This window comes from Somniosus microcephalus, chromosome 7 (assembly GCF_052327205.1).
Source record: "Somniosus microcephalus isolate GS21.2 chromosome 7, FLI_Smic_1.0, whole genome shotgun sequence".
Lineage (NCBI taxonomy): Eukaryota > Metazoa > Chordata > Chondrichthyes > Squaliformes > Somniosidae > Somniosus > Somniosus microcephalus.
This window is the reverse complement of record NC_140993.1, coordinates 199,428,757-199,456,063: the sequence shown is the minus strand read 5'-3', so window position 1 is coordinate 199,456,063 and position 27,307 is coordinate 199,428,757. Positions and strand designations below refer to the sequence as shown.

The window sequence follows — 27,307 nt, the reverse complement described above, 5'->3', positions numbered from 1 at the left end:
AGCAAGGTCATATAAAGATGTAGGAAAGTTGAATAATTTAGAAATATTGGACATGATTAAATACTGTATTAGGCATCCAGCTTGGAAAGAGACCATCTACGTAAGATGATCACGCTGAAAGAAATGGCAGACCAAAAAGTAGACAAAAGAAAAATAAGACGGGAATGCCAATCAAATAACAATAATACATGGCAGGCAACATTGGCACATGGCCATCTAACTTTAGATATAAGGGTGATACTTGAATAATGATTGCAGCTACTGTGGTAGTTCTTTGTTCGTTCAGGGGTTTTAAGTATAACTCTACTTCTGATCATGTACATTTTAATAATGCGGACACATTCAGCACTATGATGATGACACTTATTGTAGGACCTGTTTGATAATAGTCGCCAGAATTATATTTTCCAAACCCTTCCATTAGATGGCAATCTAACACACTTCAGCATGGCCAAGCATAACAAGTGGCTGTGAAAATAATTTTGTCTGAGTTATCTTTTTTGTCTTAAGCAAAATATAAAATTATCTTCCCGTTGTATATTACTTTTCTCCACCAATCTTCTGTGCTCTCCACCTCCACCTCTCCTGCAGCAGTGATTCCTTGCTGGATACTCATCAGTACCTCACCCAAATGGCCATTCTTCATAGGTCAGCATCTGTAATGCCTGAGCAGTTGAATGGTCTTTAGAGCCTGATGTTTCCTTTATCTGACATCAAGACAAGTGCACTTCCAGCAGAAGCTGGGAGATGGTAATCAGGAGCAGGAACACTGATTTTTATTTTTCTCTTTTTTTGTCCTTGAGGCCAATTGTAATAACCCCAGCACTGCTGCAGCTGAGATCATTGGCTCAGCACAGAACAGGGATTGAATTGGTTCTGTGGCCTCAATTCCTCACTGCCTTAACCAGCTGAACAAATGCTGGAAATCAAATAAAAATTGAAGATGCTGGAATTACCACAGCAGGTCCAACGCATCCATGAAGAGTTAAAAGATAGGTAATGTTTTGGATGTAGACTCTAAAATCTGACAGTAACGCTCAACGTGTAGATTCTGTCAGATTTTATCTCTATGAATGCTGACAGAGCTACAATATATTCTATTTTTGTTTCATTGTGAAGTATATTCTCTTTTGCATAAAATGCAGAATGATTTTGGTGTAGAATCTGTTTATTGCAAAGGGTACAATGGCCTCAAAATCCTGTGTTCAGGATGTTCTACTTTTTACAATCTGAGAAAATAACTTGAACAGTAACTCTCATTGGTGAGAAGTAGTGAAAGCAAAATCTTTGGGAGGTGTTTGAAAATATAATGCCAAATGTTACTAATATTGGATTGTATAATTTTGAGACCAAGATTGGAGTCCATGACATTTTCTGATATTCATGCTTTCAAAAAATACTTTTCTCCATTGTCTCCCTCCACAAATCTCTGGATTAGCCCAACACATGAATGAGGGGGGGGGGGGGAAATGTATGGAAAGAGAAAAGCCTATTAGCCAATTAAACTTGTTCTTTCTGCAGATCATGTACATTTTGTCTCACCATTTTAGATATTTTTATAAAATGTTTGAAAATTGACCCTGACCTCTGAGGGTAATGTCAAAAATCTAGGATAACTAACATTACAAGAGACATTGTTCAACTCCAACAATTCCCCTTTCACGGGTGACGATCCCATAACCCAAGCATTGTCGAATTTGTTGTATCCATAGAGTTTGTAATCTTTAACCTTTTTTACATCCTTCAAACTGGATCTTAAGCAGATATTGAGAGCGCCCCATTTTTAGTACTAATCACGGCAAGTGGTTCTGAAACAGACCAGACAGATGTGTGCAAATCATGAAAGGACACTTCCTGGTGGTTTTTATTTCAGGAGGTGCCTGAGGCAGTAAGTAATCTGGGTACAGCTACTGTCTGATATCAATATCCTGGGGATCCAAGGATAAATAGCATTATATTGAGCACTGTGTTATGTCATATTGGTCCAAAAACAATTAAATTACTTGAACAATGAATTGCTTCATATTGCAATGTTTTGTATTAATTTCCCAGATGCTTGGCAAAAGGAATGTATAGATGATACAAGTAGCGATACAAGGAGACATTACTGACATGCCAGCATTAGATGAGAGCTTGCTTTATCTAGTTCTCGAGTACTGTTTGCTACATGTGTGAGCCACTTTGCTCTGTGTGTCTCAGTCTCTGTAACTAGGACTATATGTACACAAATTTGCAATAACTGAGTAGGTAATTGTTGGAGGGGGTAGAGCAGTCACCACCAGACATTGGTCCTGTACACTGGGATATTGGTTGAGGAGCTTATGAATGACCTGAGCACATGGTTTATTTCTTCAGTTGCATATGTTGCTGTATCTATTACTGGCTTTTTGAGAGATTTATATTTTCAGTGCAGTATGTAATGATCTGTTTCTATGGGTCTTTTTTTTTTATTTTGACAGCCATTACAACCCTGTTTCAGTAGGTTTGTTGTGTCGACTCTCCAATTTGATTGTTCAAAGAAATGATCAGATGTGGGTGGAAGCCACATGTTATGCAAATTTTGGAGGCACGCAAAAATAGCGTAACAAATTGGGTTGTAAAAGAGTGTTGTCTTGAGGAAAGGCTGTACTGTTGAAGACACAGCAGATCGTTTGTTTGTTTTAATACACTATTACATTTAATGTTTCTGGCATTTGTATTCTTTTTCCAGTCAAACCCTGGGCAAGTGAAGCTAAGCAAACCAGTGGCTCTATGGACTCAGCAGGATGTTTGTAAATGGCTAAAGAAGCACTGTCCCAATCAATATCAGACCTACAGCGAGTCCTTCAAACAGCATGATATAACAGGTAGTGTAAAAATAGAAAAATCTAGGTGATGGGGGTGGGGGGGTGGAGATGTCAAAATGTCATTACAAATGCGTGATGGTTGAGAACACTTGGCTATTTCGGGTTTTCCCAACTTCTAACAGGCTCTAACAATTGTGCTGAGAGGGCAGCTGCCTAGTCTACCTTTTTAACCACTGTTGTATTGGTCAGTAGGAGTTGTGTATGCTGACACTGCTATGTCCCCTGCCCCCCTCCCTGCATTCAATTGTGACTGAAATTAGGGACACCGACTGAGGGTTGGGAGAGCAACCTCCTATTCTGCTACTCTGGTGCTTCAATTCACCATGCTGCATCTATACTGAATTCATATTTTATTACTTTGAAAGAACTTTTGGTAGAACCTACTTTTATTGTATAAAAGCTTCACTATTATTATTTATTTGTAATGATTCTCTGAAATAGTCAACCTGAGGTTTATTTTGTGGTGTTTGTGCTGTATCTGGCGTGAAATCCCCATTGACCATCAGATTAAAATAATGCCTGTTTTTTCTCTTTCATTGCTGACCTGCTAATGCTTTGAAGCCATACATTCCCATAATTCAGTTATTCATTACGGAAAGAAAAAACAGCATTCTTCCCTTTTTTGCGGTGAAAAATGAATTTCACCCATAATGGGTTTTTTTCTGTGCCAGGTAAGAAATTAATTGTACCTGGAGATTTATATTTGGCTTGTGGGATGACTAGACATATTTTCTGTTTGTTTCCCTTGTGCTTTTTGTGGCAACACTTCATGCTCAGCAAGATGAATTGAGAAGTTTTTGCCTTAAGTTCATTCACCTCTGTCAAAATTGGCCTCATTGTTGGAAGAGCATCTTGTTGTACTCCTGTGGTTTTTTTAAAACTTTTTTTTTTTACTACCCACAGCAGCTAATTCTATGAATTATGTATGTGACTGCTAGGCTTGTGCTTAATTTTTGATTGTTGTAGTCAACCTGCATGCACTGGGAACTAGCGAGACTGCCCAAATTCCTTCCAGATAACAATTTGTACCTGAGTCTTTTTATTATTTTGCACAAAATTTTAACTTGGGTCCCCAAAATGAAAATGCTGTTCTAACCCCACTGAAACACCTGAGCCCCACAAAAATTATTTTAAAATTCTGATGTGTAATAATGTTGTAGTTTTTCCATGTTGGCTTTCATGCAATTCACACACAAGTGTTTGGAATGCCACAAAATGTATATTTTTATGCTGTGAAACATATATTTTCGTTTCATTAGAGTGATTAGGGATGAAGGGTTATTGGATAAAATCAGTTTGTCCTTGCTTTCCCTCTCCCTTTTATCCCCTCCCCCAACCTTTTCTCCTCTTTGTCTAGAATTGAACATCAAGGCATTGATTCACAAATGAGCCGAGATGAACTGTTTTAATTATTTACCAAAAACGGTGCTTCTAGTTTGAGACCATTAATGAGCAGATAGTCACATTGAATCCTTGGAATTGCTGTTAGTGAGTCACAACATTATCTAAATGTGGTACTGACCTAGCGCTTCTAGCTTGCAGCGACAGATGGGTCCTAGTCCCCCACCTAGTCTGATCCCACTCCTGCTTGCTCCTCGTACAATTCTTCCTTTTTCAATCAAATACTTAATTCCCTTTTTAAAAGAATTCATGTGCTCTATTCCAATGATGTTTTAACACCCTCGATGTGGCGGGGGAGGAAAGATCTAACCTCTCCTTTAATTATTTTGTGAAGTTTTGTAGACGTATGGAAGCTCAATTGTAGTGGAAATATCCCTAACTCACATCTGCCTTCATAACTAACTCCTGATAACCTCCTAGTGAAACTTTCCTTCACATTTCCATTGTTTTAATGTCATTCCTTTATAGGATGCCCAAAATTGTACATAATACTCCTAGTTGTAGCCTCTTTTTATGATTTGTACATCAAGATACATAATAACAAGAAGTAAGAGCAGGAGTAGGCCATACGACCCCTCGAGCCTGCTCCGCCATTCAATAAGATCATGGCTGATCATCGACCTCAGCTCCACTTTCCTGCCTGATCTCCATATCCCTTGATTCCCCTAGAGTCCAAAAATCTATCTCTCTCTGCCTTGAATATACTCAAAGACTCAGCATTCACAGCCCTCTGGGGCAGAGAATTCCAAAGATTCACAACCCTGAGAGTGAAGAAATTCCTTCTCATCTCTGTCTTAAATGGCCTACCCCTTATCCTGAGGCTATGCCCCCTAGTTCTAGACACTCCAGCCAGGGGAAACAACCTCTCAGCATCTACCCTATCAATCCCCTTCAGAATCTTGTATGTTTCAATGAGAGCCTCTGCATTTCTTTACTCCATTTAAAATCTTGCTATTTTTTTGAAGTATACTTCCTTTCCCTATTCTACAATGTTTTCATATTTTTCTGCATTAAACTGTATCTGCCACATATTTGCCCATCTTGCTAGCTCACGTATATCCTCCTAGTCTTTTGCCATTTTTGTCCATGCCCCTTCAGTTTGGTGTCCTCAGTAAATCTGGATACTCTTTCTCTCAATTCCTAAACCCAGATCATTTTTGTGTATATAGTAAATAAAAATGCCCCCAATATTCCTGTGAATAGCACTTGCCACACATTTCCAAAAACTTGCTTTTACCACTTCCCTTTTATCTGTGCTCTTCAGCCTTTTCTCTCTCCATGTGGTTAGTTCCATTTGTGATGAGTCTCCTATATTGTGTTCCTTATTTAATGCCTTTTAAAAATCTTTATAATCCCCATCCACCACACTTCCTTTATCTACCCCCCTGATGCTATTACAAACCATTCTATAAGCTTAACAAGCACAATCTGAATTTTAGAAATCTATGCTGACTCGCCCTGGTTAGCTCATGTGGTTTTTTTTAAGCGATTAGTCATTTCAATCCATATTATGGACTCCAGTAGTTTAAATCAACTGATGTACAATTTCCTAGCATTTTTTTTAAAGAAGGGAATCTGGTTTGTCACCCTCCAATCCTATGGCTCAATTTTCCTTTCCACATAATTTTGGAAATTATAATCTGAGCTGCAATAGTTTCTTCCTTGGCTTCCCTCAGGATCCTTGGATGTAAACCACCAGCTCCCAATGATTTTGTGTATCTTAGGTGGCACAAAATAAGTTACTCTATCAGAATAATAACCTCTACTACACCTCTGGTACTGTACAATTTCAACATGCGCCACCTCTGTGAAAGTGAGATGAAGTATTTATTTTGTTCCTCTGCCATTCATTCATTCTCCACTATAAAATTGCCTCCTTCATCGCTTAGCAGCCATACTCCTCCTACCTTGATTATTTTCTTACTGGTAACAAGCCTGCAGAAAGCCTTTTTTTATTTTCTGCTATTTTTCCTCTTAACCTTTTTTAATCTCAAGTTTTTAAGTTTATATTTATATTTGTTCTGCCTTAGGAAAAAAATATTTAGTTCGGAATTTTTCAGGGGTGGGGGGGTGGTCAGAAGTGTGTTTGGAGGCGGGTCGGCTGGGAAAATGTTTTTTTTTTTGACTGGGTAGGGAACCCGATGTCAACCCGCCTCCATGCTACTTTCCCAGATGTCGGGTCTGTCATTGCAATACAGACCAAACACCAAGTGGCGGGGGAGGCAATTGACATCATTAGATACATTTTTAAGAGCCAATTAAATAGTACTTTATGCCTACCTTTCAATTTTACGTGTTCCCCCACGAGTTACTCGCTGCTCGGGGATCACATCAAGTAAGGAGGTCGGGTGTTGTGTCAGCATGTGATGATTTCTTTATTTGACAGCTGCAAATGGTCTACAAAAGCTCCCATTTCATAGGTCTTCAATTTGCAAGGTTAGTAGCTGTTACTTACTGCATTTGGAAGACATATTGAGCTTTATGCAGCTTGCAAGTGTTTGGAGCTAACTCTCTATCCAGTGTCACTTCATTGGAACAACTTCTCTCGCCATTGACCGATTGCTTCTGCCATCTCAACCTCACCTGCCATCAATTCCATCAGCATCGGTGCCCTTGAAAAAATTTCGCCTTCGTCCTCAGAATCTCACCACGATCAGCCCCAACACCAGTAGCACCAACTTTCTCCGCAATCAACTGATGCTGCACAGGACAGAGGGCATCGGTACCTGACCACATTGCTGCCCGGGATGCCAGGGATGGCCTCACCATGGCCACATTTACTTCACTTGACGCTGTACACCCTGGCTGCCACATGATGTGCCAGGTTGGCACCACCCCACACCAACACCATAAAGCATCCCTACAGTACCCAAGCCATTACTTTCACACTCCTCACCATTGCGGCGGGTACCGTTACGTCTCACCATTCACTGCAACTTACTAAGCCACTCCAAAGGTGCACACCAAGATGTCCAAGAATGCAAAGTGTTGAAAATAAAGGTTTCAATGGTTTGATAGCACATTAACAGAAACTTTACATGAACATTGCATAAAGTAATTAGGAAAGCTAATAGAATGTTACCGTTTATTGTGAGGGGAATTGAATACAAAAGTAGGGAGGTTATGCTTCAGTTCTACAGGGCATTGGTGAGACCACATCTGGAGTACTGTGTACAGTATTTGGTCTCCTTATTTAAGGAAGGATGTAAATGCATTGGAGGCAGTTCAGAGAAGGTTTACCAGACTAATCCCTGGAATGGGCGGGTTGTTTTATGAGGAAAGGTTGGACAGACTAGGCTTGTATCCGCTGGAGTTTAGAAGAATAAGAGGTGACTTGATTGAAACATATAAGATCCTGAGGGGTCTGGACAGGGTGGATATGGAGAGGATGTTTCCTCTTGTGCGAGAATCTAGAACTAGGAGTCACTGTTTAAAAATAAGGGGTCGCCCATTTAAGACAGATGAGCAGAAATTTTTTCTCAGGATAGTGAGTCTTTGGAACTCTCTTCCTCTGGGCGGTGGAAGCAGAGTCTTTGAATATTTTTAAGGCAGAGGTAGATAGATTCTTGGTAAGCAAGGGGGTGAAAAGTTATCTGGGGTAGGCGGGAATGTGGAGTAATCTGATCAGCCATGATCTTATTGAATGGCGGAGCAGGCTTGAAGGGCCGAGTGGCCTACTCCTGCTCCTAATTCGTATGTTCGTATATTCTCCTTCTGTTTACCCAAAACCAGACCAAGTTTATTTTTGTGTTGCTGGCTATGTGGTATTTATTGCCCATTCCTAGTTGTCTTCAGAAGGTGATGGTGGGTGCCTTGTTTTTACAACGAAGTGGCTTGCTAGGCCACCTCTGCACAAGGCATTGTGAATCAACCACATAATGTGGGACTGGAGTCGCATGTAAGTCAGACTGGGTTGGTTTAGCAGGACCCTTCCCTGACGGACATTAGAGTGGTGCTTCACTTGCCTATCTTTTATTGGGACCTGCTGAAAGTCTGGAACATTGAGAGCCTCTACTGAAAAACAATCAATGAGGTGGTGATGCTTATAGAGCCACTCCTTCAGAAGCCCTACCTACATGTGCCAGTAACTGAGCATGTGTGATTGGGGGTTAAATAAAATAGCATTTGTGGAAAGGTCACCAGAGTCGAAATGTGCTGTATAGTGTACCAGTTAACTTGAGCTATTTTCTATTTTAAAAATTTTCCATTTGAATAGCTGATGCCCATTTATACATACAAAATTCAGAAATGACCTAACTGGCAGCATGGTGGAACAGAGTATTTGAGCATGTGTGGTGCTGCAGTAGTGGGATGTGAGTTTGCACAAGTAATGCTGATTCCAGCGAGTTGTCAATTTTGGATGTGCTGCAGTAGGAGATGCGAAGCAGAGGCCAAGTGTTTACCCCCAAGTGGGGAGGGAATGGTCACTAATTGGTCTTGTGTTACCTCCTGGACAGCTTACCTCCTTATTGCCAAAGGCCTTAATCATCTGCTTCCGATGCACTTAATGCATGATTTGGGGAGAGCAGAAAATGTGATGCAAGAGAAAATAATTTGGTAGGTGAAAGTGTGTGTGAGTGACAGACATTTACATGACCATTATCCAAAATCTTGATTCTTTTATGCTACTTAAAATCGATACAGCAAATGTCTACTGTTTTATCCTGATGCATTCTTATTGTAAAGTAGTTACCTTATCGGAAAATGTCAGGACAATTAGTGTGTTGTCCTCGGGTAGAAAGTCCCAAGAGAACAAATTTGATCAAATTAATAGAGCTCAAATAGAAGATCTTCCAAAAATTAAATGCTCTTGAAATAATCTGGCTGAAAATATAGTTTTCATACATCATTTGAATGTAAATTTCTTGGGCAGTCCCTCGGAACCGAGGATGACTTGCTTCCACACTAAAAATGAGTTCTCAGGTGACTGGTGAGTCCAATGTGGGACCTACAGTCTCTGTCACCAGGTGGGGCAGACAGTGGTTGAAGGGGCGGATGGGTGGGGTGCTTGGGTTGACGTGCGCTGTTTGCGCTTGGCTTCCGCTTGCTCCCGGCGAAGAGACTCTGGCCTAGAAATTGGGTATAGCCCCGCTTGGGGCGTTAGAATTGGCGCAGCGCAAAGTTTATAGCCAGACGCAACTTATCGCCACCTGGCGCGATATTGGGTTGCATCGCCCCTAAAGGTGATTGAGGCACGAATTCAGGCGTTACACGGGACTCCTAAGGCACTAAACTTCCGGCGCAACCCAATATCGGAGCGGACGGGTGCAGCGCAGGTGCTCTCAATTACCGATGACCACGAGACTTCCAGGTGGCGGCCAGCTCTTAAAGGGGTGGATCAGTCAGCTTCAGCATCCACACTCTGCGCCTTGCAGACCTCAGAATCGGCGCAGGCCCTTCTCTGGCGCTAAAAACTTGGACCAGATGGAGAAGGTGAGACAGAGAGCAGAGCGCTTCACCAATGAGGCTCTGGAGCAATTGGTGGCCGCAGTGGAGCGCCGGCGAGATGTTCTCTACCCAGACAATGGCAGGAGGCCGAATCATAAGGACTACCGACGAGCTTGGAGGGATGTATGCCAGAGGGTCAACTCCAGCAGCATGGTGACCAGGAGCCCTGTCCAATGCAGAAAGAAATTCAACGACCTCACTCGGGTCGTGAGGGTGGGTGTTGTTTCTGGAAGCTTCTGCATCCCTTCATTTGCACCTGCCTTTATGGCTACAGGGTGGCCTGTGCCCCATTGGCCATCTGCCAGCAAGCACCCATGGCCCTTTCTGGGCACACACATGCACATTTGACTCAAGGCATCATGTAAGGGCTCTTGCACCATGGGGGGCATGAGATGATCACTCAGGGCATCAGGTAACATAACTTCCCCTCCTTTCCCCTGCAGTCCAAACTGGCAAGGATTGGTAAAGACCAGCTTCGCACCGGTGGACGACCTCCACAAGTGGTCACTCTCGAGGAGAGAGTCCACCAGATTCTTGGAGGACGTCTGAGTGGTCCTGTAACCACTGCAGCTGCCGACCCCATTGTCGACAGCGATGGTAAGGTTCTCACCTTTTACAACTGTCTCCTTCCACTTGTTCCCCCCGCCAGCATGCTTTCTCACTGTGGACCCATGTCATAGCCTTGCCGCAATCTGGCATCCCTTGCTGCCAAGCTGTCTTTTTGCTAAAGCCACTCTTCCACCTCCCTGCTTTCAGATGCTGCATCACCAGCTCGGGAGCCGGGCCCTCAAGCTGCCAGTGCCAGTGCCTCCAAAGGCTCAATGAGAAAAGTACTGTCCAACAGAAGGTCAGGAACTCTCTCCAGCAATGATCAGAATGGCCAGCCCAAATGGCTGCAGCTTTTATACTAGTGCTGTCCCCTTTAAATAGTGCCTCCCGAGTCCGAGAAGGGCCTGAGAACGCTCCATCCAACTGTCACTAATAGCGCCAGGCGGAAAGGTTGCGGGCGCTACCGAATATCCGGTCCGGGGCGCCAAAAAGGCGTTGCACACTGAAATTACGTCATGATCTGCCTGCGCCCGCGGGCGCGTGCAAAGAGTTAGCGCCGGCACTAAAAGGATACTCAATATGGGAGGTGGCGCTATATTCACTGCGACCGACCGAAAATTGTGTAACGCCCCAATTCTCGGGCTCTTTAGGCGCTAATCGCTGGTGCTACCAACCAAATTTCTAGGCCTCTGTGTTCATCGCCTTCCTGGATGCTTCTCCTCCACTTTGCGTTTTCCAGCCTTCAATTCAAATCAACGTAGTATAGTGGGAAACCCCTTGTGTGAACTGCAGTGACGTCAACAAGCTGCCTAACCACCCAATCACACTGAAGAATTCTCAGACAGCAAATCAGGAAATGAAAAGCACTGATTATCTGCACTTTAAAAAAAAAAAGGTTACAGAAAGCAAAATAAAGATTAGAACTTTTACATGGGATAAGCTAGCAGCTGAAATATCATGAGCAAACTTTTTTTAAGTTTAAATTTTTTATCATAACAAAAATTTGACACTCCAAGTATAAAAATTAGTTTTTCAGGGCCAGAACAGTTGTTTAGCAGTCAATAACACAGTTACACCTATTTCAACAAGGCTTAACATTTAATGGATTATTTAACAGTGATATTAGTGTGGAGAAGCCCAAGTTTTTGTCAGTTCCACTGATTTCATTGATTACACTTGCTGGCTATGGTGGGGTCCACAGCACAGCTGGTGTCTGAGCAGTGAATGACTCACCGTAACTTCAGGATTTCAGTGTTGGGATGCGCATGCACTAAATCCTGAAGTTGTGGTCAGTTTTAGAGGAGTAATAATGGTGAATGCTGATTTTCGCTGTCATTACCCACTGCAAAATCCAGCCCAATGCATTTTAACCCATTTAATTCTCCATTCACCTACGGACTATTGTTTTGGGACAAGCATGAAAATCTAAGGGGCCTTTTCATATGAATACTGACTTTTTAATATCCATTTAAACTGCAGTTTCAACAATTGTGATGTGCAATGTAATTCCATCCAGGCTTTTGGCACTAAAACATTTACTCCTTGTTCAAAATGATGAAAGATTTTGATGAATACAGAGTAACTGTGTCCATTGGTGGGTGGGCTATAGCCAGAGGGCACAGATTTAAGGTAACTGGCAAAAGAATCAGAGGGGAGATGAGGAGAAATATTTTTATGCAGTGTGTTATGATGATCTGGAATGCACTACCTGAAAAGGTGGTGGAAGCTGATTCAATAGAAACTATCAAAAGGGAGTTGGATATATACTTGAAAAGGAAGCATTTGTAGGGCTATGGGGAAAGAGCGAGGTGGTGGGACTGGAATGGGACTAATTGAATAGCTCTTTCAAAGAGCTGGCACAGGCACGATTGGTCGAATGGCTTCCTTCTGTGATGTAAGATTCTTTGGGCTGGATTTTGTGAATAGAGGTGGGACAGCTGCTTGTCGTGTCAATGCCCCGCCTCCAGCCTCTCCTGACCGACCAGAGGGATTTTCCCCTGATTGAGCTTGTTAAGCCCGTCCTGCAGGCTCAGCAGGCCAATTAGGGAGGAAGTCACTGACCAATCAAGTCAACGTCAGACGTGCTATCTGTCAAGACTTCTTCAAAGAAGAAATGTCAGCACTGTGAAGCTGTCAAACACTCCTTGCATACTTACCACGCCACCATTGCACCCATTACTCACCTCTACACCTTACTTCCAGGTGCCTCTGACCGCCGCAGACCTCCTTCACGTCGCCTCCAACCCGGCAGGGTTCTCGGAGGTCGGGGAGCCTTCACCTGTGAAGGTAAAATGGCACTTATCCTTTTTTCTGCCTGTTAACAGGCGGTTAAAAGGATTAAATGCCTTTCCCACTTCCAGGAGGCTGGACCCAAAGCTGCACATCTTCCCGCCTCCTGACAAAAGAGCACGGAGGTGGGATGGGGGCGGCTTTGCCATCCGCCCCCACTTTCTGAGTTTACTGCCTGTCCTGCCTCCATGCCCGCCTCCTCGGGGCTTGGAAAATCCAGCCCTAAGACTCTCTAACTCCTAAGGGCTTGAACAGCATGGGGAATTCTATTTGCCCATTATTCATTGCATAAACTTGACAGGATATAGAGGGAATGTAACTGGCGTCTTGAGCGCTACCCTATACTTATGCAAAAAAGCTTCCCTACTCCATGGTGCTTTAAAATTGAGAACCCAAGCTTGCCATATCTCGCTCCTACAGTATTTTTGAAATTTGGTCAAAGCTGACTCAATGGACCAAGTCATCACACAGTTGACGTCCAAACTTGCCAATAAAATTAGTAATAGGAACAAGAGAGACCCAAACAAGCCCAACCATTTTTTTTTTAAACAAATAACTCTTCACTACCTGTCACCCTAACCTTATCCCTCAATCTCTTTTCTCTCTCTCCAGAAATGTGTCCAATTGATCATTTAAATTAGTTGAAAATCTTTTACAAAATGTTTTATTGATGGTCCAATTGATCATGTTTTCTGTCTCAACCATTATTGAGTACCCAGTGACGGCAAAGGGTGTTGAAAGGTCTTCCTTCAACTGAAACTTTTTCACTGTTTTGTGCAAGGTATTTGGCCATAGCAGACCCGAGGTATTAATCTAGAAAGGTTTGCTCAAAGCTGCCGGATAGCTACGCTTGACGGGTGGTAGTAATATATTGTGAAAGGTCACATTATTTCAGAAGTAAAGCCTTGGTATAACTCCAGCACACCAGAAGACAGTTGGGAAGTTGTACTGTATCAAAACATCTTTGATTTGAAGAAATCTGCCACTGTAATGGCTCACATTAGACAAAAATAATTTCAAATCCTAATTAGGTGATTGCATTTTTTTAAATATAGGACTTTATAGATAGGACTTTAAGGCTATATGTCCCTGTCAATATCTTTAGCATTAGGATCAGACATAAAAAATACACCACCATGAATAATCTGAATTAAAAATAGATTTTCAAAACTATATTGTGGGCAACCCTCATTCCAAAGTTAATGTTGCACAGGCAGATGCAAAATGAATTTGCCACTACATACCTCCAATAGTGTGCCTTAACACCAAATCTTGGACAGTTGACTGCACTAGATTATTTGCTGTCCTTTTTGAGTGAGGTTGGCAATTTTAACTGAATTGTCAACAGTTTTGTTCTGAGACACCATTTTCTTTTCCCTAATTGGAATTCCAAAATGTATTATTTGTTAAACTGTGTCTGCCACCTATCTGCCTATCTCTGCTGCAATTTTATACAATCCGTGTCAATTTGCCACAGTGCCCAATTTAATGTTATCACATTTTGATATTTTGTCTCGCTTCCCAACTTCAGACCCATCATCAGCTATGTAATTCTGGATGTCAAAACTAGGGCCTGCAAGCCATATCTGGCCAATGAGCTCTGGTTATCTGTCCCATTGAAGTCCTGGTTCCATTTTCCATTCATTTGCATCCTTGTGTGCTAAAACTCTATTTCCTCCACTATCTAGTTTGTCTTTTTATACTTGCCCGGCCTGCCGTCTAGCAATGGATAGTAGAGTTACTAAATCCACAATCCGAGCATTCCTTTTCCACCATGAGGTAGAATCCCGTTACAATTGTCAAAGCGAGGAAATATAATAGACAAACCAAGCACTGGAGAGAATAGGGGTTTCAGTGGGCAAATATCCAGCAGGGGGATTATGATGTCTGGGGTGGGTGTAATGTCAGGGAGCTAGTATAAATCCAAGGATAAGATGGGTAGGTAGAAGCTTGGCCTGCAGCAGAACAGCAACTGGTGGGATGGAGAATATTGGAGGCTTGAGGCCAAAGGCATGATGAGTCAACAGGAGGGAGCATGCAGAGGCAGCAGCAGGAGAGGGAGTGTGGATAAGCCAAGGTCTGAAATGAACACTGGGCAGTTGCTGGCAAACAGTGGGCAGATAGAGAAACCGAGGTGGGTGGGGCAGGGAAGGGGAAGGAACTGACGACCGTGGGATCCAAATTTGAACAAGGTGTGGGAGGATGGTGAAAATGTTGGTAGACATGGCAGAAAATGGGTGGGTCCAAGTGTCACCACTGGGAAGACTGCGTCACATCATACACTCTAGCCAATCAAATATATGTAATTTAATATTGTTACAGCACCACCTAGGTTGGTAATTCAACTAGGAGGACTGAGTTAGCACCATTAAAACTAATTTCTCAATCATCTTGGCCCAGAAATTCGGGTCGGAGGCTTCCCGCGCGTGCAAGCCTCCGACCTGCACTTACCTAGCGCGCTGGCCGTTGTGCTGTGGGCCCGCGTGGTATTCCGATCCTGGGCCTCCTCCAACTGCCGGCACGCAGTGCTTGCGTATCCCAGGGGCGCAGTTAGTTCGAAGCATCCCCTGGGATCACGTGGGCCATGGAGAGCCAATGGTAGCAGGGAATGCTTCATTCATAAATTTGACAAGAGCTGTCAAACCTATAAATACTATAAGCCCCAAAACATAAGCTTCCAAAAAAAAATTTTTTAATCCCATTTTTAAAATAACTAAATTACATGAAATAACTATTTTAAACAATAATTTAAAATTTGAGAAAATTAATTACATTTTCTAACGGGGCTAAAAAATAAACTTACCCTTTAAAGTATTTAAAAATAATAAACCTGTGGGGAAAAAATGTTTTAATTTTAATTAATTCGCCACTTACCTTGTTAAAAGCAAGCCTTGCGCCTGCTTTTTAAGAGTGTAACTGCTGGAGACTTGCCCTCCCGGAGAAACCTGCAAAAAAAAAAAAAAACGTAAGTTCGATGCGTGCGCGCTGCCTCTCCGGCGCATGCATTCCACCTTCAACCCCTTCTTTCAAGGGGACTGAAGTTCCGGTTTCCCGCGCATGCACAAAACCGTCACTTTCGTTGGGCCTACGCGTGAGTACCCAGCGCGTACTCGTGCGTGGGGACCCGAATTTCTGGGCCCTTGACTCCCCCCTTAAAGCATTTGGAGCATTCCCTAATTTGCTGTCAGAACAAATTGAGTTGGATCACTTTTTATATTTACGAGTGCAACCAACTATGGACATTTTTTCAGCAAAAAACAAAGACTTTACATTTAACAACTTTAAATTTAATTTGACATTTGTCTGTCTCATTGTATAGCTGATCTAAATTCTATAGCTCATTTCTGCATCCTTTGTCTCCTACTGCTCACTCTTTCAGTGTATTCAGCAAACTTGGCAACCTTGTACTTGGTTTCTATATATCTAAATCATCAATCTAGATTAGAAACCACTGCAGTCCAAGCAGTTATAGTGATTGATTTCCATTCAACACCTCAATTTTTTAAATATTCATTCAAGGGATCTGTGTGTTGCTGGCAAGGCCAGCATTTATTGCCCATCCCTAATTGCCCTTGAGAAGATGGTGGTGAGCCGCCGCCTTGAAACACTGCAGTCTGTGTGGTGAAGGTACTCCCACAGTGTTGTTAGGGAGGGAATTCCAGGATTTTGACCCAGCGACGATGAAGGAACGGTGATAATATTTCCAAGTCAGGATGGTGTCTGACTTAAGGGGAACTTGCAGGTGGTGGTGTTCCCATGCACCTGCTGCACTTGCCCTTCTAGGTGGTAGAGGTTGCGGGTTTGGGAGGTGCTGCCAAAGAAACCTTGGCGAGTTGCTGCAGTGCATCTTGTAGATGGTACACACTGCAGCCACGGTATGCCGGTGGTGGAGGGAGTGAATGTTTCAGGTGGTGGATGGGATGCCAATCAAGCGGGCTGCTTTGTCCTGGAAGGCTGTTGAGCTTCTTGGAATGTTGTTGGAGCTGCACTCATCCAGGCAAGTGGAGAGTATTCCATCACACTCCTGACTTGTGCCTTGTAGATGGTGGAAAGGCTTTGGGGAGTCAGGAGGTGAGACACTCTCCGCAGAATACCTAGCCTCTGACCTGTTGTTGCCACAGTATTTATGTGGCTGGACCAGTTAAGTTTCTGGTCAATGGTGACCCCCCCCCCCCCAGGATGTTGATGGTGGGGAATTTGGTGATGGTAATGCCGTTGAATGTCAAGGGGCGATGGTTACACTCTCGCTTGTTAGAGATAGTCATTGCCTGGCACCTGTGTGGTGCGAATGTTACTTGCCACTTATCAGCCCAAGCCTGAATTTCATCTAGTTCTTGTTGCATGCGCGCATGGACTGCTTCATTATCTGAGGAGTTGAGAATGGCACTGAACACTGCAGTCATCAGCAAACATCCCCATTTCTGACCTTATGTTGGAGGGAAGGTCATTGATGAAGCAGCTGAAGATGGGTTTTTTTAATTCATTGATGGGATGTGGGCGTCGCTGGCTAGGCCTGCATTTAGTGCCCATCCCTAATTGCCCTTGAGAAGATGGTGGTGAGCTACCGCCTTGAACCGCTGCAGTCCATATGGTGTAGGTACACCCACAATGCTGTTAGGAAGGGAGTTCCAGGATTTTGGCCCAGCGACAGTGAAGGAACGGCGATACAGGTCCAAGTCAGGATGGTGTGTGGCTTGGAGGGGAACTTGTAGGTGGTGATGTTCCCATGCGTCTGCTGCCCTTGTCCTTCTAAGTGGTAGAGGTCGTGGGTTTGGAAGGTGCTGTTGAAGGAGCTTTGGCGAGTTGCTGCAGTGCATCTTGTAGATGGTACACACTGCAGCCACAGTGCGCCGGTGGTGGAGGGAGTGAATGTTGAAGGTGGTGGATGGAGTGCCAATCAAGCGGGCTGCTTTATCCTGAATGGTGTCGAGCTTCTTGAGTGTTGTTGGAGCTGCACTCATCCAGGCAAGTGGAGAGTATTCCATCACACTCCTGACTTGTGCCTTGTAGATAGTGGAAAGGCTTTGGGGAGTCAGGAGGTGAGACACTCACTGCAGAATTCCCAGCCTCTGGCCTGCTCTTGTAGCCACAGTATTTATATGGCTGGTCCAGTTCAGTTTCTGATCAATGGTAACCCCCAGGATGTTGATAGTGGGGGATTCAGCGATGGTAATGCCATTGAATGTCAAGGGGAGATGGTTAGAGTCTTGTTGGAGATGGTCATTGCCTGGCACTTGTGTGGCACGAATGTTACATGCCACTTGTCAGCCCAAGTCTGAATGTTGTCCAGGTCTTGCTGCATATGGACACGGACTGCGTCAGTATCTGACGCGTCTCGAATGGTGCTGAACAGTGTGCAATCATCAGCGAACATCCCCACTTCTGACCTTATGATGGAGGGAAGGTCATTGATGAAACAGCTGAAGATGGTTGGGCCTAGGACACTGCCCTGAGGAACTCCTGCAGTGATGTCATGTGATTGAGATGAATGACCTCCAACAACCACAGCCAACTTCCTTTGTGCTAGGTATGATTCCAACCAATGGAGAGTTTCCCCCTTGATTCCCATTGACTTCAGTTTTGCTAGGGCTCCTTGATGCCACACTCGATCAAATGCTGCCTTGAGGTCAAGGGCAGTCACTCTCACCTCACCTCTTGAGTTCAGCTCTTTTGTCCATGTTTGGACCAAGGCTGTAATGAGGTCAGGAGCTGAGTGGCCCTGGCGGAACCCAAACTGGGCGTCAGTTAGCAGGTTATTGCTGAGTAAGTGCCGCTTGATAGCACTGTCGACGACACCTTCCATCACTTTGCTGATGATTGAGAGTAGACTGATGGGACGGTAATTGGCCGGGTCGGATTTGTCCTGCTTTTTGTAGACAGGACATACTTGGGCAATTTTCCACATTGCCGGGTAGATGCCAGTGTTGTAGCTGTACTGGAACAGCTTGGCGAGGGGCGTAGCTAGTTCTGGAGCACAAGTCTTCAGTACTATTGCCGGAATGTTGTCAGGGCCCATAGCCTTTGCAGTATCCAGTGTCTTCAGCCATTTCTTGACATCACATGGAGTGAATTGAATGGGCTGAAGACTGGCATCTGTGATGCTGGGGACCTCAGGAGGAGGCCTAGGACACTGCCCTGATGAACTCCTGCAGTGATGTCTTGGGGCTGTGATGATTGACCTCCAACTGCCACAACCATCTTCCTTTGTGCTCGGTATGACTCCAGCCAGTGGAACATTTTCCCCCCCGATTCCCATTGACTTCAGTTTTTTCTAGGGCTCCTTGATGCCATACTCGGTCAAATGCTGCCTTGATGTCAAGGGCAGTCACACTCTCCCTACCTCTGGAATTCGGCCCCTTTTGTTCATGTTTGGATCAAGGCTGTAATGAGGTCGGGAGCCGAGTGGTCCTGGAGGAACCCAAACTGGGCATCCCTGAGCAGGTTATTGGTGAGTAAGTGCCGCTTGACCGCACTGTTGATGCCACCTTCCATCACTTTGCTGCTGATTGAGAGTAGACTGATGGGGCCAATGCCAGATTGGATTTGTCCTGCTTTTTGTGGACAGGACCTACCTGGTGTAGTCTGCTTCATTATTGGAAGAGTTGTGAATGGAGCTGAATACTATAAAACCATCAGTGAACACCCCTACTTCTGACATGATATAGGGAAGGTCATTGAAGTAGCTGAAAATGGTTGGGTCAGGAATGCTTCCCTGTGGAATTCCTGCAGCAGTGTCCTGGACTGTGGTGAATGGCCTCCAATAATCACAACCATCTTTGTTTTGTGTCAGTTATGACTGAAGTCAGAGGAAGTATTTTGCCCATTGACCAAGTTTTGCTAGAGCTCTTTTGTTTCATACTTGGTGACATGCTTCGTTGATGTTGAGGGCATCTACTCTCCTCGCTTCTCCTCCTTTGGTATTCAGCTGTTTCATCCATGTCTGGATTAAAGCTTTAATGGGGTCTGGAGCTAAGTGGTTCTGATGAAACCAGAACTGAGTGTTGATGAGCAGGCTATTGGTGAATGTGCCACTTAATCACACTGTTGCTGACTCCTTTCATCGCTTTACCAATGATTGGGAGAAGGCTGATAGGATAAATCAAACCCAGCCATTAACATCTTTTTTTGTGGATAGGATATATCTGGGCAATCTTTTACTTTGATAGATACCAATGACATAACTGTATTGTAACAGCTTAGCTAGGGGAAGCAGCTAGTCACCAGTGCTACAGCTGGGATGCTGTCAGAGCTCATAGCCGTTTCTGTGCCCAGTGCACTCAGCCACTTATTAATGACCTGTGGAATGAGCGAAATTGGCCCGACACAGGCATCTGTGATGGTGGGAACATTGGAAGGAGACCAAGTAGACTCATTCACTAAGCATTTTTGCTGAAGAAACTTGGGGAATAAACTTCAGCCTCGCATCTTGCACTCATATGCTGGGTTCCACCATGGTTGAAGATGGACATATGGGGCTTGATTTTTAACGCAGCCGACAGGCGGGCTTTTAGGCATGTGGGGGGTTAAAATTGCAAAACCTGGGGGTCGGGCCCCCCCCCGGCCCCCCGGCTTGGTTCTCGCCTCCACGCCATTTTAACCTAGGTGTGTCTGATGGACCCGAATCAGTCCCGCCTACAACAGGCGGGACTGGTCTTTAGGGCCCTTAAACAGCACTAATTGGCCTTTATAATCCCATTTTAGCAGGCGCTTGCCTGTTTAACCCTTTTCCCATGTAAAACGCGCCTGGTGGGAATGACGCCTGTGAAACCTGGCATGAACACTATTGGCTTGCTGACTATCAGCTGCAGGTCCAACATTAAAGAGGATATTTGATCAGTCATCATTTGCAGGTGGCAGGACTTTGTTGTCTCAGGTCTGGGGCAACTTTTACCAGGCCTAACCACACCTGTGGAAGGTTGGAGCCTCACACACTTCTCCAATGTGACCTCCTGTGAGACCCCTCTCGACACCCTCACTCAGCGCTTCCTCAACTGAGGCATCTACCAGAAGCATGGGAGGCCTTTTTTTCCTTCCCCTCTTGGCATTAGAGGATCTCCAGCCCCATTCGCGAAATGACACACGCCACAACTGCAGAAGTTGGCATCAGAATTTTTATGAAAAACAAACTGATGGCATTTTTACAAAATATATAGCATTTCACCCAAGTGACTACCCTTGTGACTATTTGTGCTTTATTTCCCTCTTACGCGTGCTCCTACATAGTGCTTCCCTGTGGCTTCAGCAGATGTGGAGGCCCCTCGCTCACTTTCCTGCTGCTCCTGTCTCGACACCTTTGGCAGGCGTCCTCTGGGATGGTGAGCCTGTGAGGGCTCTTCAGCAGTCTGCTGCTCCTGTGGCTGTGCAGGAGTTGAGACGTTTATCTCCGTTGGGTGTGGACTCCAGCGGGGCTCTGACTGAGGGCTCTGCAGGGGAATGGAAGTGTGAGCGCTTGGAGAGGAGCCCCCATTTCCTTGGGGTCTGCCACCAACCTCCCTCTCATGGGTCAGGTCCCCCTCGGTGCCTGCAAGTGGCTTGAGAGCACCTTGCTGCACATCAGTGGGGCCATGGGGACCCGTATCTGCAATGGCAGTCCTACTCCGAAGGACCTCCAGAAGGTCTGGTTTCTCTTCAATAGATGCCCATCGCTCCTCAAGAGATGTCATTCTATTCTGAACACTCACCATGTTTTCCATACCCTGGCGACTAACCACCTCCATGGCCGTAGCCCGCCTCTCCTCTACGGTAGCCAGCCTTACCACGGAGGCAGCAATCATTTCCACGTAGGTAGCCATCCTTTCCGTGTTGATACGTTCATGCGCCACTGAATCCACAAAGGCTCTGCTCATGTTTGCTATGGACTCCTCCATTCGCTCCACACTCGCAGCGACCCTGGAGACAAAACCTGCCAGAGACTCCTGCATCTGTGCATGGAGTTCCATCACCTCTGAACTTACAGATGGACCCAGAGGCAGAGGGTCGACATGCAGCTGAGCCGAGCTGGGAGAGTCCTGTGCCCTCCGATGAGGACTCTCCACTGCTGTCTCTGTCTCCACAATCTGCTGATGCTCACTTGTGAGCTGTGATACACCAGGTGACAACTCTACTCTATGTCCTGAAGGTCCCACCGAGGTGCGAGTGTCTGCACTGGTGCTGGGTGCGCCTATTTCTGCTGACGCTGCGCCCTCAGAGGTTGCAGATTCCTCTGAGGAGTCTGGCTGCTCAGGCTCTTCCTCCTGCACAGTGGGGACGGGGGCTCTCGATGGCCCTGTGGGGGAGTCACGGAAAAAGTTAGAGATGTGATGCCAAGGTTACATGCACATTGCATCATAAGTCCATATGATGTCGCTTCAGAATCATTATCAGCGACTCATGCAATGCCAATGAGAGAGATGGAAAACTATTCTGTCACCAGCTTGCGGGCTGCACCTGTCTGTCCTCCTTGAATTTCCGCATCTCTGTCAGCCCCGACAATCTCCAGGACACCTTCCTCCCAGGGGGTGAGTTGGGCTAATGAGGGCGGCCCTCCTCCTGTCCTGGCTCGCTCTCCTGTTGTGAGCTCTCTTTTTTCCTGTAATGAGGGAGACAAGTGGAGATTGAGTGAGAATGAAGGAATGAGTGTAGAGATTGCATAGCATAGATACTTAGAAGGAGACAAAGATGGAGTGAGGTTGCAAGACCAAGGGCCCTCCCTGTGTGTTGTCAGTTGTGTTCAAAGCATCAGAGTGAGAGGGAGTGTGAGGGCTGCATGGTGGAATAGTTATGTGAATGTGAGCATAGAGAGAGAGGGAATGGGTAAGGGTGCATGGATGCGAGTGTCAAGTGGGATGTGGAGGAAGAGATTGCTAAAGCTGAGTGCTGGTGAGGAAAGGCAATGGGGATCAGATTGAGGGTGATGGAAACCTCATACAGTACTTACTTTTCCAGTACGATGAAGGTCATGGAATCTTTTCCTGCACTGCATCCAGGTGCGCCGTGTGAGCCCCAAGGAGTTGACTTCACCAGCCACCTGTAGCCACACCGCCTTGGTCTGACTGGGAGGCCTGTTCCTCCCTGAAGAAGGGAACAGGACCTCCCTGTGGGCCCTAGCACCATCCAGCAATGCCTGGAATGAAGCCTCATCAAATTTGGGGGCAGCTCTTGCCCTCCTGCTGGCTGCTGCTCCTGCAGGCTCCTGTGCCATCCTAATGGTAAAGTTTGGAAGCCTGCAGAAGAAGCAAGGCTTGCTGTGAACCTTAAAAGCAGCAGCAATGATGACGTCCTATTCTGCGACTTTCTGACTGGAAATACTCAATTGCCAAAGCTTCCCACATGTTGGAAATCAATTGGCCAATTGAGTTAAAATTGCATCAATCTCACAGACCCATTTAGATTCGTGTGGGAAACACTTAATTCGGGGAACCCGCCAATTACCCGTACCGGAGTTAAAATCGACCCCTTGGTCTCCTCATCCTGTTAGTTTTCTGGATATTCTCCAGCATTCTTGACTGGATAATAATAATAATTCAACTTTATTGTCATTGTACAATGCACAAGTACATGAACAATGAAATGTGATCTTGCAAGCTCCCATGAGTCCAGTACAAATAACATTAACATTAAACGTAAATAGCACCGTCCTGGGAGAAGCAAAGCCGCTGCGTCTGTGCGCGCCACCATTCCATTTCCACCATTCCTCCTGTCCGACAATCTTCAGCCCAACGCCCGGGCCTGCTCACCAGCCGCCCCTCCCGGGGCTCCTTCCGTGACCTTCTCACCAACCGCCCCTCCTCGGGGCTCCTTCCGTGACCTTCTGCACCTGGTCTTCCCTGATGGTCACCCCTCCAGGTACTAACCAGGCCTGGCTCTGCTTAGCTTCCAAGCCTTGCCAGTGACCCTGTCCCTTTGTGGTAGGACTAGATTTTTCTTAGCTCTGTTTGTTTATAGCCTGTTACTTTTGGTGTTCAGTAACTGGTAGCTGTGTGGTAGCTTCACCAGGTTGATGCCTCATTCTTAGATGCTGTTCCTAACAGGCTTTTCTACACTTCCCATTGAATCCAGGGTTGGTCTTGTGGCTTGATGGAGTGAAGGATGTGCCAGGCATGAGGTTAGATTGTCATGGTATACAATTCTGATGATCCGCAACATCTCCATGAATGCCTAGTTTTGCGCTACTAGATTTGTCCTTGAACTGTATTGGTTCTTAATGTTTGAGTTGCAAAAAGAAAAGAAAGAAAAATGTATTGGGAAGTTGCTCTTTGGGATATTTGCATTCGACCCGCATTCCTCTACCTTGGAAATAGAGTGGGTCAGTAGTTCTTTAACAGGTAGAGATGAAATACTGAGCATTAATGCAGTTTGACAGATTTTTAAGAATGTTTAGAGTGGCTATACCTTTAAAAAGAAATTGTGTTCCAACTCTTGTCTTAATCCCACTTCTGTACCACACTCATTTCTCTAACAACTTTTCAAAAGTGGTTATCCAAAGCAGTTAACCAAAACCACGAATGATATAACTTTGGATCATTTATGGAGTCCATTTACACCCCCTTTGGCCTCACAGCTGAGAAGATTAATGTTTTTAATCATTACTAGGTTTCTGTTACCCTAAAGGGAAATTGCTCCACTCTGAGAATAACTAATGGCTGAAATTTTTGCATGTTTCCTGATGTTTTAAATTGATGTGGCCCATGGGGCTATTTGGGCATGATTTATATAAAGAGGCAGCTTAGAATGGTGACTCCCGAGTGACAACCACTTCATCTATGATCTCATTATTATGTGATACAATACTGAATTAGAGATGCTGCTTCAGTGAAGATGGCAAAGAACCTTCATTTCTTTCACTGCCAAAATGTACAACTAGTCATGCTATGCTTGAAATGAAGGCCGTTACGTAGAACATTAATCATCCAGAAGCTTTCTGCTAAAGACTGGATGATCTTGATGTACACTTCCCTTAGAAGAAGGAAAAGTTTATTGTATAACTAGAGAGAAACCTCCTTTTTTGTCCTTGAAGACTCCTGCACATTATTGAGTTCAGTAATTCCTCCCAAGTCTATTCCCTTGATTCATTCACTTTGAACAAAAATATTCCAGAAGTCAAATAGAAAAAGCTGTATAGTTTTCATACAATGTATAGGTGACTAAGTACTCTATTCAAGGCACTGTGTTCTGTTTATGACATACTATGCGTTGTTGAGAAATAATTTACTTTATTCAATGTTGTCGATTCGATTTGGATTTTTTAACTGATTTTTACCTGTCAAATATTGTATAGTTCAAGATGAAGCATGTTACTGGAAAATAAATACTTTACAAATACACTTCGGGTCTGCACTGATTAACATCTAGGATATAATTCTGCATTGCTCTTTAGCAAAGTAGCACACTACATTGGTCAACCTATTCTGTACAATACTTCATTTAAAAAAAAACACTTCCTTGGAATGGTAAAGTGGGCATATCTGTAAAAGCAGCTTTTTGCAAAACCTGTCCTTGGCTGAAATTTGGAAGGGTATCAACCATGATGACACATTTTGCCTTTTCTCTTGCTGTTGCTGTTAGTTTGTGCAACTTAGTACCACATGATTGGAGCATCATGCTTGAAATGGCTCCAATTAATTGATATTTCTGTGTTTTATTATTCTTTATGGTGCTAAGTTTTTGGTGCCTTTAGTAGAACAAAAGATGGATATCTGGATAGATACAGAAAGGCGCAATTTGGTTCTGCCTTGTGGCTCCTGAAGGGTCAGTTTTTAATTTGTTCTTGGGATGTGGGCAACACTAGCAAACCAATATTAATTACCATTCCTCGTTGCCCTGAAGGTATCAACAGTCAACCACGTAGTGTGGGTCTAGAGTCTCAAAGGTCAGACCAGGTAGGGGTAGCAGGTTACCTTCCCTGAAGGACTTTGGCGAACCAGTTGGGGTTTTTGACATTTCAGCAGCCTTCATGGCCATTTCCGGTGCCAAATAACAAGTTACCAGGTTTATTGAATTCAGTTTCACTTGTAGATGTTTCGCGGGTCAGAGGCGTACTCCAGAGGTACGCCGCCGACTGCAAATTCAGGGCAAATAAAATGTGAGAAATTAGAAAATTCGCACAATTGAACACTAAGTACATAGATTACAAGGGAATAAATTATGGTGAGAGTTGGTCTTGTAACTTCTGGGATGCTAGCTCAATGCCATAAAAGCTGTGATGTCTCTTTTTCTTAATTCTCCCCCCCCCCCCCCCACCAATCCCCATTGTTTTTTCCTGTTGTATGGCATAACAAATGAAGGTAATTGCAGCCTTTTCTGGTTTTTTACAAATAACCTACTTAACTTGCTGTCATTTCATGCTGAGTTTCAAGGAGAGTAATTGTGTATGAGCTGTGACTTGCTTTTTACTAAAAATTACTTCTGAAATGCCTTTCTCTCTTTTTTCACTCTGAATGGCAAAGAACAACTTAATACAATTTGGGAATTAAGTAATGATCTGTAGCAGCTGCTGCTAATTGCATTTACACATAGCAAACATTGCAAATGATTCATTGCCTGTTGAGAATTCTGTAACTGTTTTACCTGTCGTCAAAGGGACCATTGCATCCATTGATCAAATTGCCCTGATATATAGACTATATATGTAGTTTATGAGCATCCACCTACTTTTAGTTCTTCCATTTCCTTCAATTAAGAACCCTTATCTTTTATGCTACACAAAATGTACACTTTATTTCAGAAAGTCGTGTCCTTCACACTTTAATTTCTGAAGCACAAGATAATTTATTCCCTTGTAATCTATGTACTTCATGTTCATTTGTGCGAATTTTTGAATCTTTTCATGCAATTTATTTGCCCTGAATTTGTATTTGCCCTGAATTTGCGTCGGCGGCGTACCTCTGGAGTATGCCTCCGGCCCGCAAAACATCTACGAACTTGCCTCCTGGCTCCACAGCTACAGAGAGATCGGGTCCTGAGCCTGCAGGCATACGCCTGCATAAAGACCCACGAATCCCAGATGAATGCTATATGTGTCCATAGAAACGTAGGAGCCGGAGTAGGCCATTCGGCCCCTCGAGCTTGCTCCGCCATTTAATGAGATCATGGCTGATCATCCAAATTCAGTACCCTGTCCCTGCTTTCTCCCCGTATCCCTTGACCCTTTTAGCCTTAAGAAATATATCTAACTCCCTCTTGAATATTTTAATGAATTGGCCTCAACTGCCTTCTGTGGTAGAGAATTCCACAGCTTCACCACTTTCTGGGTGAAGAAATTCCTCCTCATCTCTGTCCTAAATGGCTTACCCCTTATCTTTAGACTGTGACCCCTGGTTCTGGATTCCCCGGCATCGGGAACATCCTTCCTGCATCTAGTCTGTCTAGTCCTGTTAGAATTTTATAAGTTTCAATGAGATGATTCTTCTAAACTCCAGCGACTATAAGCTGAATCGACCCAATCTCTCCTCATACGTCATTCCTGCCATCCCAGGTATCAGTCTGGTGAATCTTTGCTGCACTCTCTCCATGGCAAGAACATCCTTCCTCCGATAAGGTGACCAAAACTGCACACAATACTCGAGGTGTAGTCTCACCAAGGCCCTGTACAACTGCAGCAAGACATCCTTGCTCCTGTACTCTGATCCTCTCGCTATGAAGGCCAACATACCATTTGCTTTCTTAACTGCCTGCTGCACCTACATGCTTACCTTCAGCGACTGGTGCACAGGGACACCCAGGTCTCGTTGCACTTCCCCTTTTCCCAATCTATTGCCATTCAGATAATAAGAGTCTAGAAATGTTGGCCCAGAAAT

General features: G+C 44.4%; 1 protein-coding gene across 11 annotated transcripts in view; it reads left to right on the top strand.

Annotated features, from left to right (window-relative positions):
* LOC147115064 (sterile alpha motif domain-containing protein 12-like) overlaps window positions 1–27,307 on the top strand; it is a 253,049-nt gene that overhangs the window by 84,467 nt on the left and 141,275 nt on the right. For 9 of the 11 annotated variants that reach the window (XR_015079041.1, XM_085993314.1, XM_085993312.1 and 6 more), the window contains exon 3: window positions 2,711–2,846. Coding sequence is in view for 10 of the 11 variants with exons in the window: in XM_085993314.1 (XP_085849440.1) it covers window positions 2,711–2,846 (136 nt within the window). In the remaining variant the exon portion in view is untranslated. Of the gene's footprint in view, window positions 1–2,710; window positions 2,847–3,407; window positions 3,518–27,307 lie in introns of all 11 variants that reach the window. The other 2 variants (XM_085993305.1, XM_085993313.1) reach the window with 1 other exon arrangement.